This window comes from Nicotiana tomentosiformis, chromosome 3, assembly GCF_000390325.3.
Source record: "Nicotiana tomentosiformis chromosome 3, ASM39032v3, whole genome shotgun sequence".
In the NCBI taxonomy this organism is placed as follows: Eukaryota; Viridiplantae; Streptophyta; class Magnoliopsida; order Solanales; family Solanaceae; genus Nicotiana; species Nicotiana tomentosiformis.
Window position 1 is genome coordinate 69,176,210 of NC_090814.1, and position 14,568 is coordinate 69,190,777.

The following is a 14,568-nucleotide window of genomic DNA, read 5'->3' on the forward strand; positions in this document are numbered from 1 at the left end:
AAGAATTGATTGATGCTTGGCATTGTTAGTATCGGGTCCGTATTTTAGTTCTGGAGCCCGGTACAGGTTCATTATGATATTTAAGACATGTATGTGAAATTTGGTAAGAAACGGAGTTGATTTGACGTGATTCGGACGTCCAATTGAGAAAATAGAAATTTTAAAGTGTTCTTGAGAATTTTATTTGATTTGGTGCTAAATTTAGAGTTCTAGGTGTTATTTTGGCGATTTGATCGCGCGAGCAGGTCCGTATGATATTTTTAGACTTGCGTGCATGTTTGGTTTGGAACCCCGAGGGCTCGGGTGCCATTCGGGCGATGCGCGAGTTGAGTTCAAACCTCAACAAGGCTGCTGGTGCACCAAATCTGGTGTGCCCGCACCTGCGAGCCTTTAGTCGCAGGTGCGAGCTCGCAGGTGTGAGAGAAAGCCTCCAGATGCGACCCAGGCCTGAACTTCGTTTTTCCGCAGATGCGGACTTTTTTTCGCAGAAGCGGGACCGCAGAAGCAGAACCATGTCTGCAGGTGCAGTCCCAGTTAGTCCAGCCCTTTTCCGCAGAAGCGCACACCCCGTCCGCACATGCGGATGCGTAGGTGCGACCAAAGTACCGCAGGTGCGAAGGTCGCTGGGCAGTGAGCATTTAATTCGGACTCCAACCATTTTTTTCTTCTCGTTTTCAAAAGGATAGGAGGCCTAGGGCGATTTTTCAAAGACATTTTCTTCCCCAAATCATAGGTAAGTGTTCCTTAACTCGTTTCTTTCAATCTTTTACTTTATTTCACTATAATTCAACCTAGAAATCTAGAGTTTCATGGTAGAATTAGGGGGTTAGGGTAGAAAATAGGGATTTCGAGAATTTGGGGATTTAGACCTCAATTTGAGGTCGGATTCCAAAACTAACTACATATTCGGGCTCAGGGGTGAATGGGTAAAAGGATTTTGGTCCGAACCTCGGGTTTTGACCAAGCGGGTCCGGGGTCAATTTTTTGACTTTTTGGAGGAAAATTTAATTTATGCAATATAATTGATTCCTTTAACAATATTTGATATTATTGAGTCATTTTTGAATAGATACGAGTGGTTTGGAGGTGAATTCCAAAGGAAAAGCTGTGATTGAGAATTAAGTGGCCTTCGGAGCGAGGTAAGTGTTGTGTTTAACCCTGACTTGAGGGAATTAGGAACCTTAGATTATTTGCTAAGTGAAATTCATATGAGCGGCGTATATGTGAGGTGACAAGTGCCTATGCGCCGCCAATTTACCTGTTTTTCCATGTTTCTCTATTTTTCTGATATTGTCTCATTCCTATGCCAAATTGCTACGTGTTATACTAGTGTTGTTCAAATTATCGTTCTTATCATGTTTACAGTATTTTCTGGTGATAATTGAGTTTTTATTTCAAAGTTAAGATTGATATTATGGAACCAAATGTTGAAGTAAGGTTTGTACTTGTTATTCTCTCTCCATGTTGCTATTTATGCATTGCATTATAATAAGGGAGAGTGTTAATGCACGAAGGGTGATGCCGTACCGTATTGTGAGTATTAATGCACGAAGGGTGATGTCGTGCCATATTGTGAGTGTTAATGCACGCAGGGTGATGTCGTACCATATTGTGAGTGTTAATGCAAGAAGGGTGATGCCGTGCCATATTGTGAGTGTTAATGCACGAAGGGTGATGTCGTACCATATTGTGAGTGTTAATGCAAGAAGGGTGATGCCGTGCCATATTGTGAGTGTTAATGTACGAAGGGTGATGTCGTGCCATGATATGAGAGTGAAAGCACGAAGGGTGATGCCGTGCCGTTCCTATTAATTTTATGGTGAGACTAAGAGTAAAAGTACGAAGGGTGATGCCGTGCATTCTTCTTTACTGTATTCACTATTCCTGTTGATTCATGGTATATTGACTGCTCCGGTGATCATTCTATTGTAGTTCTTTATCTTGTATTCCCCTCAGTATGTCTCCCCTCCCGACATTTCCTGTTTAGTTCTTCATTCCTGTTATTTGCGTATACATTGTTAAATTGTACAGGCTAATTGTAGGTGCCTTGCCTTAGCCTCGTCACTACTTCATCGAGGTTAGGCTCGACACTTACCAGTACATGGGGTCGGTTGTACTGATGTTGCACTCTGCACTTTCTGTGCAGATTTTGATACCGGCTCAGGTTGGTCGAGATTTGCTATTGGTCCGATGTCTGGAGACTCAAGGTAGATCTGTCGGCGTTCACAGACCTTGAAGTCTCCGTCTATCTTTTTATGTCCTAGTGTTTTCTTTCATTCAGATAGTTGTATTTCTTTTAGACTATTACTTGTAGTAAGTTCTAGAATGCTAGTGAATTGTGACTCCAGATCCGGGTGGTAGTAGTTAATACAGATTTATGATATTCCGCACTTGTTATATTTTATCATAATTAATTATTGATAATTATTGAACGGAAATAAGAAATTGGTAAATGATTCTCTAACGTTGGTTTGCCTAGTAAGTGAAATGTTAGGCGCCATCACGGTCCCGTCGGTGGGAAATTTCGGGTCGTGACATAGATATAGGGATAAGTTTGAGTCCCAAAACAAATGTTAGGGGCATTTGCAGACCAAAGGTTAACAAATAATATTTCTGAGCCATTTTCAATACGTTAGGGGTATTGTTGGCCCTTCTGTTAGATATAGTGGTAAGTTTGAGCCCAAAAATTAACGTTAGGGGCATTTGCGGACTGAAAGATTAATATGGGGTATTTTGAGCCATTTTCAATACATTAGTGGCATTTTTGACCCTTTTCCATTAAATTAAAAAGATTAGCTAAAAGAAGAGGAAAACCTTTTAGATTTAATTTAAGAACAATTTTTTTCAGTTCCATCAAATCTACGAAATAAGTTTGTTAAATATTTGAGGGGATCAAAAGTGCTTACTTTTGGTAACCTTAAAGGGTCAAAAATTATCAAGAATATATATCAAGAAACCCCAGAATTTTGTGTCATGTGATTACTTTGAAGGTGACGCACATGCTAGGTGACGGGCGTGTGGGCACGCACCGAGGGGATTGTGACTTGGCCCGTCTCATGGAAACTGTATAGTTGAATAATTTATTATTATAGCTATATGCTCTCTATGTGTTGAAGAAATTTGACTGTAAATCATGTTAGAAATCATGCTTAGGTTATGTTATAGTATTGTTGGGACCCGCAGAGGTAGCGTACTTATTGAATTATTTGCTAATTGCTGTCTTGTACTCAGTCATAATTTTTCTTGCGTATTATACCTCAGTCTTTCTGGATATTTGTTGATATACTATGTTATCTTTGTCTGGGCTGATCTTTGTGATTTCTGAGAGCCCGAGAGACTAGAGAGGTTGAGGACTGAGTAAGGCCGAGGGCATGTCAGTGAGGTAAGGATATTATTGCACGTGAGTTGTCCGTGCAGAATATTATAGCTCCTGAGTTGTCCGTGCAGAATATTATAGCTCATGAGTTGTCCGTGCAACACGTTAGTTGTCCATGCTGATTATGGCGCTTGGGCTGTAGGAGCCCCTCCGGAGTCTGTACACCCCAATGAGCACAGGTACCCATTGAGTGTGAGTGCTGAGGGCTGAAAGCCGAGTGGTTGAGCTGTTGTGACGAGTTGAGTGACTGTTGCCCTGAGAGGATGTACTTGCTTTTCATTTGTTGTTGTATTTAGTTGCTATCTGTCATTGTTGTGAAATTCTCTGAAAGATTCTATATCCGGATTACATGAACATGAACTGTATAAAATTGATTTGACTTAAACTGCTGGATTTGAAAGCATATCTAATCTCTGTTGGAATTACTGAAAATGAACTATAACTGTGTAGCTCGTCACTATCTTCAATTCCATATTTATTATTGTTACTTGCTGAGTTGGTTGTACTCATACTACACCCTGCACTTCGTGTGCAGATCTAGGTGCTTCCGGACATAGCGGGTGTTGATTTTCTCGCACATTTGACTTTCCGGAGATTCAAAGGTAGTTGTCGTGCTTCGCAGACCTTGTCTCTCCTTCTCTATCTCCTTGTTTACTGTATTTGGTCTTAGACTATTATAGACCATTTTCTTTTGACTTGTATCCATATTAGATGCTCATGTACTCAGTGACACTAGGTTTTGGGGAGTGTTTGTATTAGTATTTGTGGGATTCTATATTGTATTTAAATATTATTTCAAACTTAAGAGAAATTATCGTTTTATTGAGATCATCGACTTGTCTAATATCGAGATAGGCGCCATCAAGACAGGTTGGGATTTTGGGTCGTGACATTATACGTAACATATAACCAAGCAAACGATGATAAAGATATTAAAATATAAGCAAAAGGCTTAAATTAAATTACGCAAATTTGACCACTCCATATGTAAGTGATATTTACATCGCTACTGCCAAGAAGAAAAACCCACTACCTCAAGGATATAATCTGCCTTATGATACTCAGAATGAACAAGATCTGACCACGGACATAAGAGTGTCACCTTACATCGGAGATAAACACTGAAATAGAAATTAAATTCAATGTAAGTGCTCAAAATGGCGGAGTCTCGTGCTGATAACGTGTTATAAAATAAAGACTATAAAAGAAATAAATTGAAGACAAGTATAGAGGGAGATTGATATTTTATCCAACTTTCAAAGTTATGATCATAATGAACTGAAAACTCTTCAATTTATAGAAGAAAGGAAGCAACTGCGAGGCTTTTCAGGAAGCAGCTGCAAGGCTTTTCTTTAACTGCTTGTAAGTTGTCTGCATGAGCTGCTTGCAACCTACATGTTTAATAAGAAGCTGCTGCAAATTATTTCATTGAGTTGCTTGCAACCTGCCTGCATCAGCTGCTTGTAAGCTGTCTGCATGAGCTGCTTGCAACCTGCCTGTTTAATAAGAAGTTGCTGCAAATCATTTCATTGAGTTGCTTGCAACCTGCCTGCATCAGCTGCTTGTAGATAAATTTCAACAGAGTACTAAATGAATAATCTTTTTCAGAAAAATTATTTATAGCGGAGTAATGAATGGACATCCACAATATAATATTTTCATAATAAAAAGAACACTTTTGAGCAATAGTGTCAATAGCTAATCCAATAGAATATCCCATCTCATGGAATATATCCCACCATTGATCCAAATGACCATTTATTCTTTAATTTGACATAACAAAAATAGTAACCTTATGCAATCAATAAGTTATAAGTATTTAATTTTAACATTTGCATTTCACACATGAATTAGGACGTCTCTTTCCACTTTTTAGTTAATTGCTAACAATAGGGGTATTATTTATATTTTGCACATAAAGTTTAGTTTAGATGTTAAGAGGACCATATTTAAAACTGTTACTTACCTCAAGCCATGAAATTTTTATTCTGCAATGTCCTTTCCTCGTGAATTGGCCTCCAAACGCCTCGAATCTAGCCATAAATAATTTGTTTCACTCAATAAAATTTATTGGAATCAATTCCATAAAAAATGCAAGTTTTTCATAAAAATTCAAAACTTAGCTCAAAATTCGCTCGTGGGGTCCACGTCTCGGAACCCGACAAAAGTTATAAAATATGAATGCCCATTCAACCATGAGTCTAACCATATAAATTTTACTCAAATCCGACATCAACTCGACCTTCAAATCTCCAAATTAAATCAAGAGGGTTTTGAAATAAAAACTCAATTATCACCAGAAAATCCCGTAAACATGATAAGAACGATAATTTGAACAACACTAGTATAACACATAGCAATTTGGCATAGGAATGAGACAATATCAGAAAAATAGAGAAACATGAAAAAACAGGTAAATTGGCGGCGCATAGGTACTCGTCACCTCACATATACGCCGCTCACATGAATTTCACTTAGCAAATAATCTAAGGTTCCTAATTCCCTCAAGTCAGGGTTAGACACAACACTTACCTCGTTCCGAATGCCACTTAATTCTCAATCACAACTTTTCCTTTGGAATTCACCTCCAAACCACTCGTATCTATTCAAAAATGACTCAATAATATCAAATATTGTTAAAAGAATCAATTATATTGCATAAATTAAATTTTCCAAATTTTTCTCCAAAAAGTCGAAAAATCGACCCCGGGCCGGCTTGGTCAAAACCCGAGGTTCGGACCAAAATTCTTTTACCCATTCACCCCCGAGCCCGAATATGTAGTTAGTTTTGGAATCCGACCTCAAATTGAGGTCTAAATCCCCAAATTCTCGAAATCCCTATTTTCTACCCTAACCCCCTAATTCTACCATGAAACTCTAGATTTCTAGGTTGAATTATAGTGAAATAAAGTAAAAGATTGAAAGAAATGAGTTAAGGAACACTTACCTATGATTTGGGGAAGAAAATGTCTTTGAAAAATCGCCCTAGGCCTCCTATCCTTTTGAAAACGAGAAGAAAAAAATGGCTGGAGTCCAAATTAAATGCTCACTGCCCAGCGACCTTCGCACCTGCGGTGCTTTGGTCGCACCTGCGCATCCGCATGTGCGGACGAGGTGTGCGCTTCTGCGGAAAAGGGTTGGGCCAATTGGGGCCGCACCTGCGGACAGGGTTCCGCTTCTGCGGTCCTGCTCTTGCGGAGAAAAGTTCGTATCTTGCGGAAAAACGAAGTCCAAGCCTAGGTCGCATCTGCGGGACTTTCACTCGCACCTGCGACCAAAGGCTCGCACGTGCGGGCACACCAGATTTGGTGCACCGACAGCCTTGTTGAGGTTTGAACTCAACTCACGCATCGCCCGAATGGCACCCGAGCCCTCGGGGCTCCAAACCAAACATGCACGCAAGTCTTAAAAAATTATACGGACCTGTTCGCGCGATCAAATCGCCAAAATAACACCTAGAACTCTAAATTTAGTACCAAATCAAATGAAATTCTCAAGAACACTTTAAAATTTCTATTTTCTCAACTGGACGTCTGAATTACGTCAAATCAACTTCGTTTCTCACCAAATTTTACAGACATGTATTAAATATCATAATGAACCTGTACTGGATTTCGGAACTAAAATACGGACCCGATACTAACAATAACAAACATCAATCAATTCTTAAAAATAATTAATTTTCAGACTTTTTAATTTTCATCAAAAATTCATAACTTGAGCTAGGGACCTCCGAATTTGATTTCGGGCATACGCCCAGGTCCCATAATTCGATACGGACCTACCGAGACCGTCAAAGTATGGATCCGGGCCCGTTTTACAAAAAATATTGACCGAAGTCAACTAAAATCAACTTCTAAGGCAAAAATTCTTATTTTCATCAGTTTTCAAATATAAAAGCTTTCCGAAAACCTGCCGGGACTGTGCACGCAAATCGAGAGGGTTAAAAATAAGATTTTAAGGCTTAAAAATGCAGATTCGAGTTCTAAAACATAAGATGACCCTTTTGGGTCATCACAATCTAATAGAACTAACCTAGTCAATTTTTTGACTTTAACTTTGCCATGTGACATTTTCTTAATCTGCCACGTATATTATTTGTATTAAATAAACCCACCTGTATCTTTTAAAATACCCAACGACCTTGACCCGTTCCTATATATTTGGATGGTCGGCTAAAAATAATTAGATTCGCTAGTTAAATGTATAAAAAATATACATTGATTATATATAAAAATATGTATATTATACATTAATATTTTAATATATATTTTACATGATATTATTTTTAGGAAAAATTATACAGTGTAGTTTTTCCTTCAAATTTTGCAAATCTTAATAAGTTTAACAAATATAAATTTTAATTTTCAAACATAAAAATGCTAATGTTCTATTTATATGATTTTAAAGGAGAAGCAAAGAAACAGATGGAAAGGAAGTTATTTAAAACCTTTAATTATATACATATCCAACTGCTTAGCACATTAATGGACTTCACATGATCTTTTCAATGGGAACTAATAGTGTTTTAATATATAATAATATAGCTAAAATATTAACAAAAATTGTCGTTCCATTGTCAGATTTGCTTAATAAATTCGAGTTATAGATCATAATTAATAGAAAAAACTACACCGTATAATTTCTCCTAAAAATAATATCATGTAAAATATATATTAAAATATTAATGTATAATATACATATTTTATATAAAATCAATGTATATTTTTTATATATTTAACTAGCGAATGTAATTATTTTTAGCCGACCGTCCAAATATATAGGAGCGGGTCAGAGTCGTTGGATATTTTAAAAGATACAGGTTACTTCTGTTAGATATAGGGGTAAGTTTGAGCCCAAAAACAAACGTTAGGGGTATTTGCGGACCAAAAGGTTAATGGAGGGTATTTTTGAACTATTTTCAATATGTTAGGGGTATTGTTGACCTTTCTGTTAGATATATGGGTAAGTTTGAGTCTAAAAATAAACGTTAAAGGTATTTGCGGACCGAAATATTAATGAAAGTTACTTGTGAACTATTTTAAATACGTTAGGGACAATTTTGACCATTTTCCGTTTATTTAATGTCACAATTTGTCAAATGGAAGATAGTATAAAATGATTAAAATCATATTTGCCGAGAGGGGGCGAGAGAGAGAGAGGGGGGGAGAGGGCGGACCAAAATACGAAGACGATAAGGCGGTCCGAAAAAAGATTTTCAAAGCTAAAAAAGCTGAAGAGAGGCTTCCCCTTAAACCCTTTCCCTCTTCCTCAACACCCCCACAATTTGTCATCTGTGGCAGATTTTGCAAGGATAATTCTCCCTATCAACTGCGTTTCTCTCTACCCATTTGGTAAGCTTTCTCCCAAACATTCACTCAAATATTTTATGCTTTATCATTCTTCTTAATCATCATAATTTTCTGCTTTACTGGTTTACTTGGTACCCGCGAAAATTCTTCTCTACGAGACCAAGCTATACGGTTTATGTTGGATTTCATTAAAATTTCTCTGGTTATATTGTTATATGGATTTGGTTAGTTACTGTGTGCAAAACCCTAAATTTAGATACTTATTCGCCAAAACGTACTGAATTAGTCCAGGGTTAAGGTTTTGTATTATATTTTTGTCCTTTTATTTCCTTTGGTTTTTCTTCAAGTGTCTACTTCCTGTGAATTTTCTAATTTTAATGTGATTTTAGCTCTAACGTGGAGTTGTTTTGGCTGTTAGCTATCAATGGCATCTCAAATAATTAGAGAATGGGCTGGAATACAACAGTTTCCTGCTGCCACTCAATCAAAGTTGCTTGAATTACTGGGGAAACTGAAACAGGAGGTGCACATCTCTCTTTTAACGAATTCTCATTACGTGCCATGCTGATTTATATTGTTTGTTTCATTTTATATCACGGTGTTTGAAAGGGCACATAGTTATGTTAAACCAAATTCTGCAGTTGCTCATGTTCTACATTCAAATCTGAATGGTCTAGCAAATGGTCAGGATAGGTGCTGATAATTGATTTCTTTCGCTGACCAGGTTATCTATTAGAAGAACTGTCACTAGTCCTCGTGTTATAGGTTTCTCTTACCTTGTGATCGGCATCCCATTCCCCTTAGTTGATAGGGTAGATGGTCTGCAGATTCTTGTGTAGCTCTTCATTGCCCCTGTAAAACTGAGCTCATAGAGGAAAGTAAACCTTTTCCAACGATTCCGCGTACTCCCTCTACTAGGTAATCATAAGAAAATATTGCAGGATGTTTCCAAAGTGACATCCGAACATAGGGCTAGTTTATCCATTTTTAGTATTTTGCTGTTAATATTCATTTGTTTTGCGCATTATAAGTGCAAAATGGTTGGTTTTCTTGCTAGTACAATTTACATCTGATATGATGCAACTCCCTTTATTTAACTTGTCATAGAATGTCTGTACCCTGACGATCCTAGTAATGGGGAAAGGTGGTGTTGGGAAATCTTCAACAGTGAACTCAATTATCGGGGAAAGAGCAGTTGCTGTTAGCGCATTTCAGGTATCTATTGTGGCAGCATTGGATTGAATAAGTGAAAGGTTTCTGGCCTTTCTTCTTGTTATGGATACTGAAATAAAGTTGTTGATTTTCAGTCAGAAACACCAAGACCAGTGATGGTTTCGCGTTCTCGAGCTGGGTTTACATTAAACATAATTGACACCCCAGGGCTTGTTGAAGGAGGATACGTCAATGACCAGGCTCTTGATCTCATTAAGAAGTAAGTGCTAGCATGTTGAAAATATTTAGGTGCTTGATCTTGTTCATGTATTTTTTCCCCCAGTTTGACTGCTCTTTTACTTCTTGTATTCTCATCTAATGATCTTCTGGTAATTGGCCTCAAACAGGTTCCTCTTGAACAAGACAATTGATGTTTTGCTCTATGTGGATCGTCTGGATGCATATAGAGTGGATAACTTGGACAAACAGATTGTGAAGGCTATTACTGAAAGTTTTGGCAAGGAAATATGGCGCCGAGGAATTGTGGTTCTCAGTCATGCTCAACTTTCTCCTCCTGATGGATTGACTTATGACGAATTCACGTCCCGAAGATCAGAGGCACTTTTGAAAATTGTCCGGATGGGGGCTCGAATTAGGAAACAAGAGATTCAGGTAGGTGCTAGGTCACAGTAGTGTACTTCCTCTTCTTGCTCGAAGTATATTTTCAGTAGGATCACAATCTTCTACAATTCATGTTCTCTTGAATCTAAATTCTTGCACACAATTTGAATGTAGATCCTTCCTTGTTGTACTCTCCTGAGTCATGTATTCCTTGTTGACACTCTAGGACATACATGGTAGTGCCTCTCTTTAGGTCCTTCACCTCAAAGATGGCCTGTCTTTGTCACCATTATTAGGAAGAAGTCGCTTCAGCCTCCGCACTTGCTTCCTTTCCATGTCGAGTGTCTTCCTGCTTATGTTCATTGGAAAACAGGGATAACCAACCATCTCTTCTCCCTGAAATTCACTTAATGTGCTTATTTACATTCTACAACATGGCAGCTTCTGGTCTAGTTCATGGTCTTGACCTTCCCACACTGTTGTCTGACGGTATTCATGACTCCTCCCTTTCTTTGACTCTAAACATACTTACTACATGTTTTTTTTTGTGTGCATGACATGCATGCATGTGAGAGAGTGAGAGTTATAATCATCACGCCCAACATCAGCTAATGAGAGCCTTTGCTCCTTAACCTTCTATGCAAAAGTTAATTTGTTTCTGGTACCTGTCTTTGTTAGACAATCTGTTTATCTGCCAGTCACTGTAGTGTATAAAAAGACCCTAATTTAAATATATACTTGTATTGGTCAGGGTCTGTGATACTGATCAAAAAGAGTTGGTTTTTTTTTTTTTTTGGGGGGGGGGGGGGGGGGGGGTCAAGGTTCTCTGATACACATATATGTTGTGCTTGCATTTACAAACGTGACTTGAACTTCAGTTCAGAAACTTGGGGAGGGACTGACACAAAAGTTAAAGGCTGTCTTACCCTTCTTTTTGATAGTTAAATTTAATATATTGAAAACTAAACCAATAGCAAAGAATCAATCTCCTGCTCTGTGAAGCGAGAGAATGTAAGTGGCAGAGGAGTTTTGCTAGCGAACCTGACATCTTGCTTGCAAGTTTACATGGATTCCCAGCGATAGCAAGTTGTTTGCTCTTGTGATGCTTTTTGCACGACTACACTTTCATCTTTGATATATTGCTGTCTTTGCTGTTAGGCTGCTGCAGTTCCTGTTGTTTTGGTTGAGAATAGTGGGAGATGCAACAAGAATGAAAGTGACGAAAAGGTAGGTTTATTCTTCAATTCATTTTCATCCTTTTGTGAATTTTCTTCAGTATACTAAGCTTTTTAAAATGGTCTGTATTATTCACAGATACTTCCAAGTGGAACTGCATGGATACCCAATTTAGTCCAAACCATTACAGATGTTGTTTTAAGTGGAAGCAAGGGTATTTTGGTTGACCAAAAATTGATCGAAGGTCCAAACCCCAACAATAGGGGCAAAGTGCTAATTCCTTTTATATTAGCATTCCAAGTGAGCTCTCAATCTGAAAACACTTTTTGTGCATTAGTAATTATTGGATTTGTTGTACGGCTAACAACTCCCACTTTTGTTGTACCTTTGGCAGTATTTCTTTGTTGTGAAAAGGATCCAGAAGTGGATCAAGTATGATATTGCAAGTGAGAGCAGCCCTTCATGGGCATAAGCAATTATGGGGGCGGACTTCGTTTGTCTAGTTGGCATTTTCTTGCCATCAGCTTACAGTTTATACTTTTTGGGTAAAGTATTAGTTGTTAGTAGCCAGAGACACCAGTGATATGCGGCAGTAGGATTTCAACTTTTGTCTGCTGAGCGTGGCGTTGTGCCTTGGATACTATGGTTGGATGCTTGATTAGCAACTAAGTTATGTCATTCTTGTTCTTTGCGCATCTGTAGGTTGCACTTCTATTTTTCTTTCATCGCTTATTGCATTAGCTGAATGTAGATGAGTATTGTCCTCTCTGTATTGTTCTTCTATTGGAACCTTTTACAAATCTGTACAATCTTATTGCCTTCACTGTCCTTGGGCAGTTCCTAAATAATTTCCAAGAGGAAATGCGTTGTGGAAGTCCCTTAAGCGGTGATTTTAACACTACCAGGTTATTTATTTGTAGTCAATAACTCACATCAAGTCAGTTTCTACACAAATTTAAACTGGGAGGTAATTGTAACTTTATTAATTTAATGGAAAAAGTTATTTATTTGCCTGAAATATAAGTGTAGATATATATAAAAGGAAATTGTTCCTTATCATTCTAACCTCTGGACGAATCTAACACTGCAGAATAACTCCCTCAAAGTGTTAAAAAGATGTGTTATTTCTTACGAGAAAAGGAAGACTAGAAAGAGTAAAACTTCATTAATTGTACTCTCAGGGGTCATTTGGTTGGAAATTATGTTATCCTGAGATTAGTTATTCCATCCTCTCATGGGGATAAAATAACACCGCATCCCGTGATAATTAATCGCGGGATTAGTTATGCCGCGATTTTATTTCAACCAAACGTGAGATAAATTCATCTCAAATTTAATTTCAGGATTAGTTATCCTTTATCTCACGAAACAAACGAGCCCTCACTGTAGTTCTTAAACATAAGATAATGTTTCTATTAGAACTCAAATAGTATTTTAAGCTTTTAACAATCATTTTGAGCAATAAAAACAAGTTTAACGCGCGATATGTGAACATAATATAATTTTAAGTTGACCTGACTCGCACTACTAGCGATAAATATCTTGAGTTTATGATTACACTTGATTATTATTATTATTACTTATTAGTAAAGTTTTCACCGAGTCAATATTTAACTCAAGATATAGAACAATGATTAAAACCATAATGACCTAGTATTAGTTTTGTATTTTTGCTTCGGTTGTCGGATTATTTTGCTTGTTATTGCCCCTTCTCTTTATCTTTCCTGAGTCGAGGGTCTACCGAAAACATCCTCTCTGTCTTCTTAAAGGTAGAGGTAAGGTTTGCGTACACTCTACCCTCTCCAGAACCTACTCGTGGGACTACAATGAATATGTTATTGTTGATCAAAGCCACAATGAAAGATTAAATATATTAAATATATCCTTCGCTACAGGCCACTTAACACTACAGTATAAATGAAAATTTATTTGGAAAAATATTCACCACGTTGTGTAATATAGCGCAGGTTGGATAATATTTCAAACCAAGGGCATTGAACTCTTTCATAATTATACGAGGGTAACTACATAAATGAGGAATTGAAAATCTAGGAAAAACAAAATTAGATGGCTTAAATAGGGAAACAAGGAAGATCTAAATACATGACGAAGAAATTGGCACTGTCATATACTCGTTCTTTGTTTCTCAAACCTTACTTTTTATTCTTTTCTTTTTCTTGCTGAGGGATAAATTCAGTAATTTGTCATTGAATAATGTTTTGTAAGAGTTTCTTTTTGCAATTATTAAACAGAAGATTACTGTTTTATAAATCACGAGGCCGAAACGGTCTCATTTGTACAATCCAATTAGACCTCATTCCCTGTTAATTATACAAAAGAGAAGAAACTCACGATTCTCTGTTGATGGAAAAAATAGGAAAAAGAAAAAACAAAATTACAAAAGGCTTGCCTAATATTTCCTCGTCTTAAATCTTAAATAAAAAGAAGAGAAATGGCCTACCTTACCATTGGGGAAAATAAACGAACCGACGTCTCCTTAAGCATAACCGTTAAACAAACTAATTTGGCGCGAAATAGCCATTAACTCATTCTCAAGAAGCTTTCCTCCTCTTGTCTTCTTTGTTTAACTGCAACCGAAACTCTGAAAAATTAACCAAAGAAGATTGAAAAGAAAAAAGCTGCTGGGATTTTCAAGAAATGTTCAATAATGAATGAGATTAATGACAGCCCCCTAAGAAGACTTGAACCAGATTGGTACTCTCCAACTCGTCTTCTCAGTAATCCTGTGGACTATGACTTCCCTGTAATTCCCAGTTCCCTTTTCTTTAAATTGTTTTAGCCTATTGCCTTTGTTAATTACTACTACTAGTTCTGTAATTTGTTGAATGAATACTATATGATTTTGAGTGTCTTGTGATGTAGGGAGATAGATTTATACCCAATAGAAGCCTGATGGATCTTGATCAAGCA

The 14,568-nt window shown here is 37.3% G+C and overlaps 1 protein-coding gene across 1 annotated transcript; it reads left to right on the top strand.

The window, feature by feature from the left end:
• Positions 1 to 8,519: 8,519 nt before the first annotated feature.
• LOC104095099 (translocase of chloroplast 34) lies at positions 8,520 to 12,446 on the top strand. The gene is made up of 8 exons (XM_009601146.4): positions 8,520 to 8,730; positions 9,107 to 9,211; positions 9,796 to 9,903; positions 9,996 to 10,120; positions 10,248 to 10,512; positions 11,620 to 11,688; positions 11,776 to 11,937; positions 12,032 to 12,446. The coding sequence occupies exons 2-8, from the start codon at positions 9,113 to 9,115 to the stop codon at positions 12,107 to 12,109; spliced, it is 906 nt and encodes a 301-aa protein (XP_009599441.1). The 5' UTR covers positions 8,520 to 8,730; positions 9,107 to 9,112; the 3' UTR covers positions 12,110 to 12,446.
• The last annotated feature ends 2,122 nt before the right edge of the window (positions 12,447 to 14,568 follow it).

What these genes read in the sequence shown, in the direction of transcription:
- LOC104095099 (XM_009601146.4), top strand. Translation starts at nt 9,113, where the DNA reads ATGGCATCTCAAATAATTAGAGAATGGGCTGGAATACAACAGTTTCCT. An exon ending in TTGCTGTTAGCGCATTTCAG is followed by an intron (nt 9,904 to 9,995) that starts GTATCTATTGTG and finishes GTTGATTTTCAG; the next exon opens with TCAGAAACACCAAGACCAGT. An exon ending in GCTCTTGATCTCATTAAGAA is followed by an intron (nt 10,121 to 10,247) that starts GTAAGTGCTAGC and finishes GGCCTCAAACAG; the next exon opens with GTTCCTCTTGAACAAGACAA.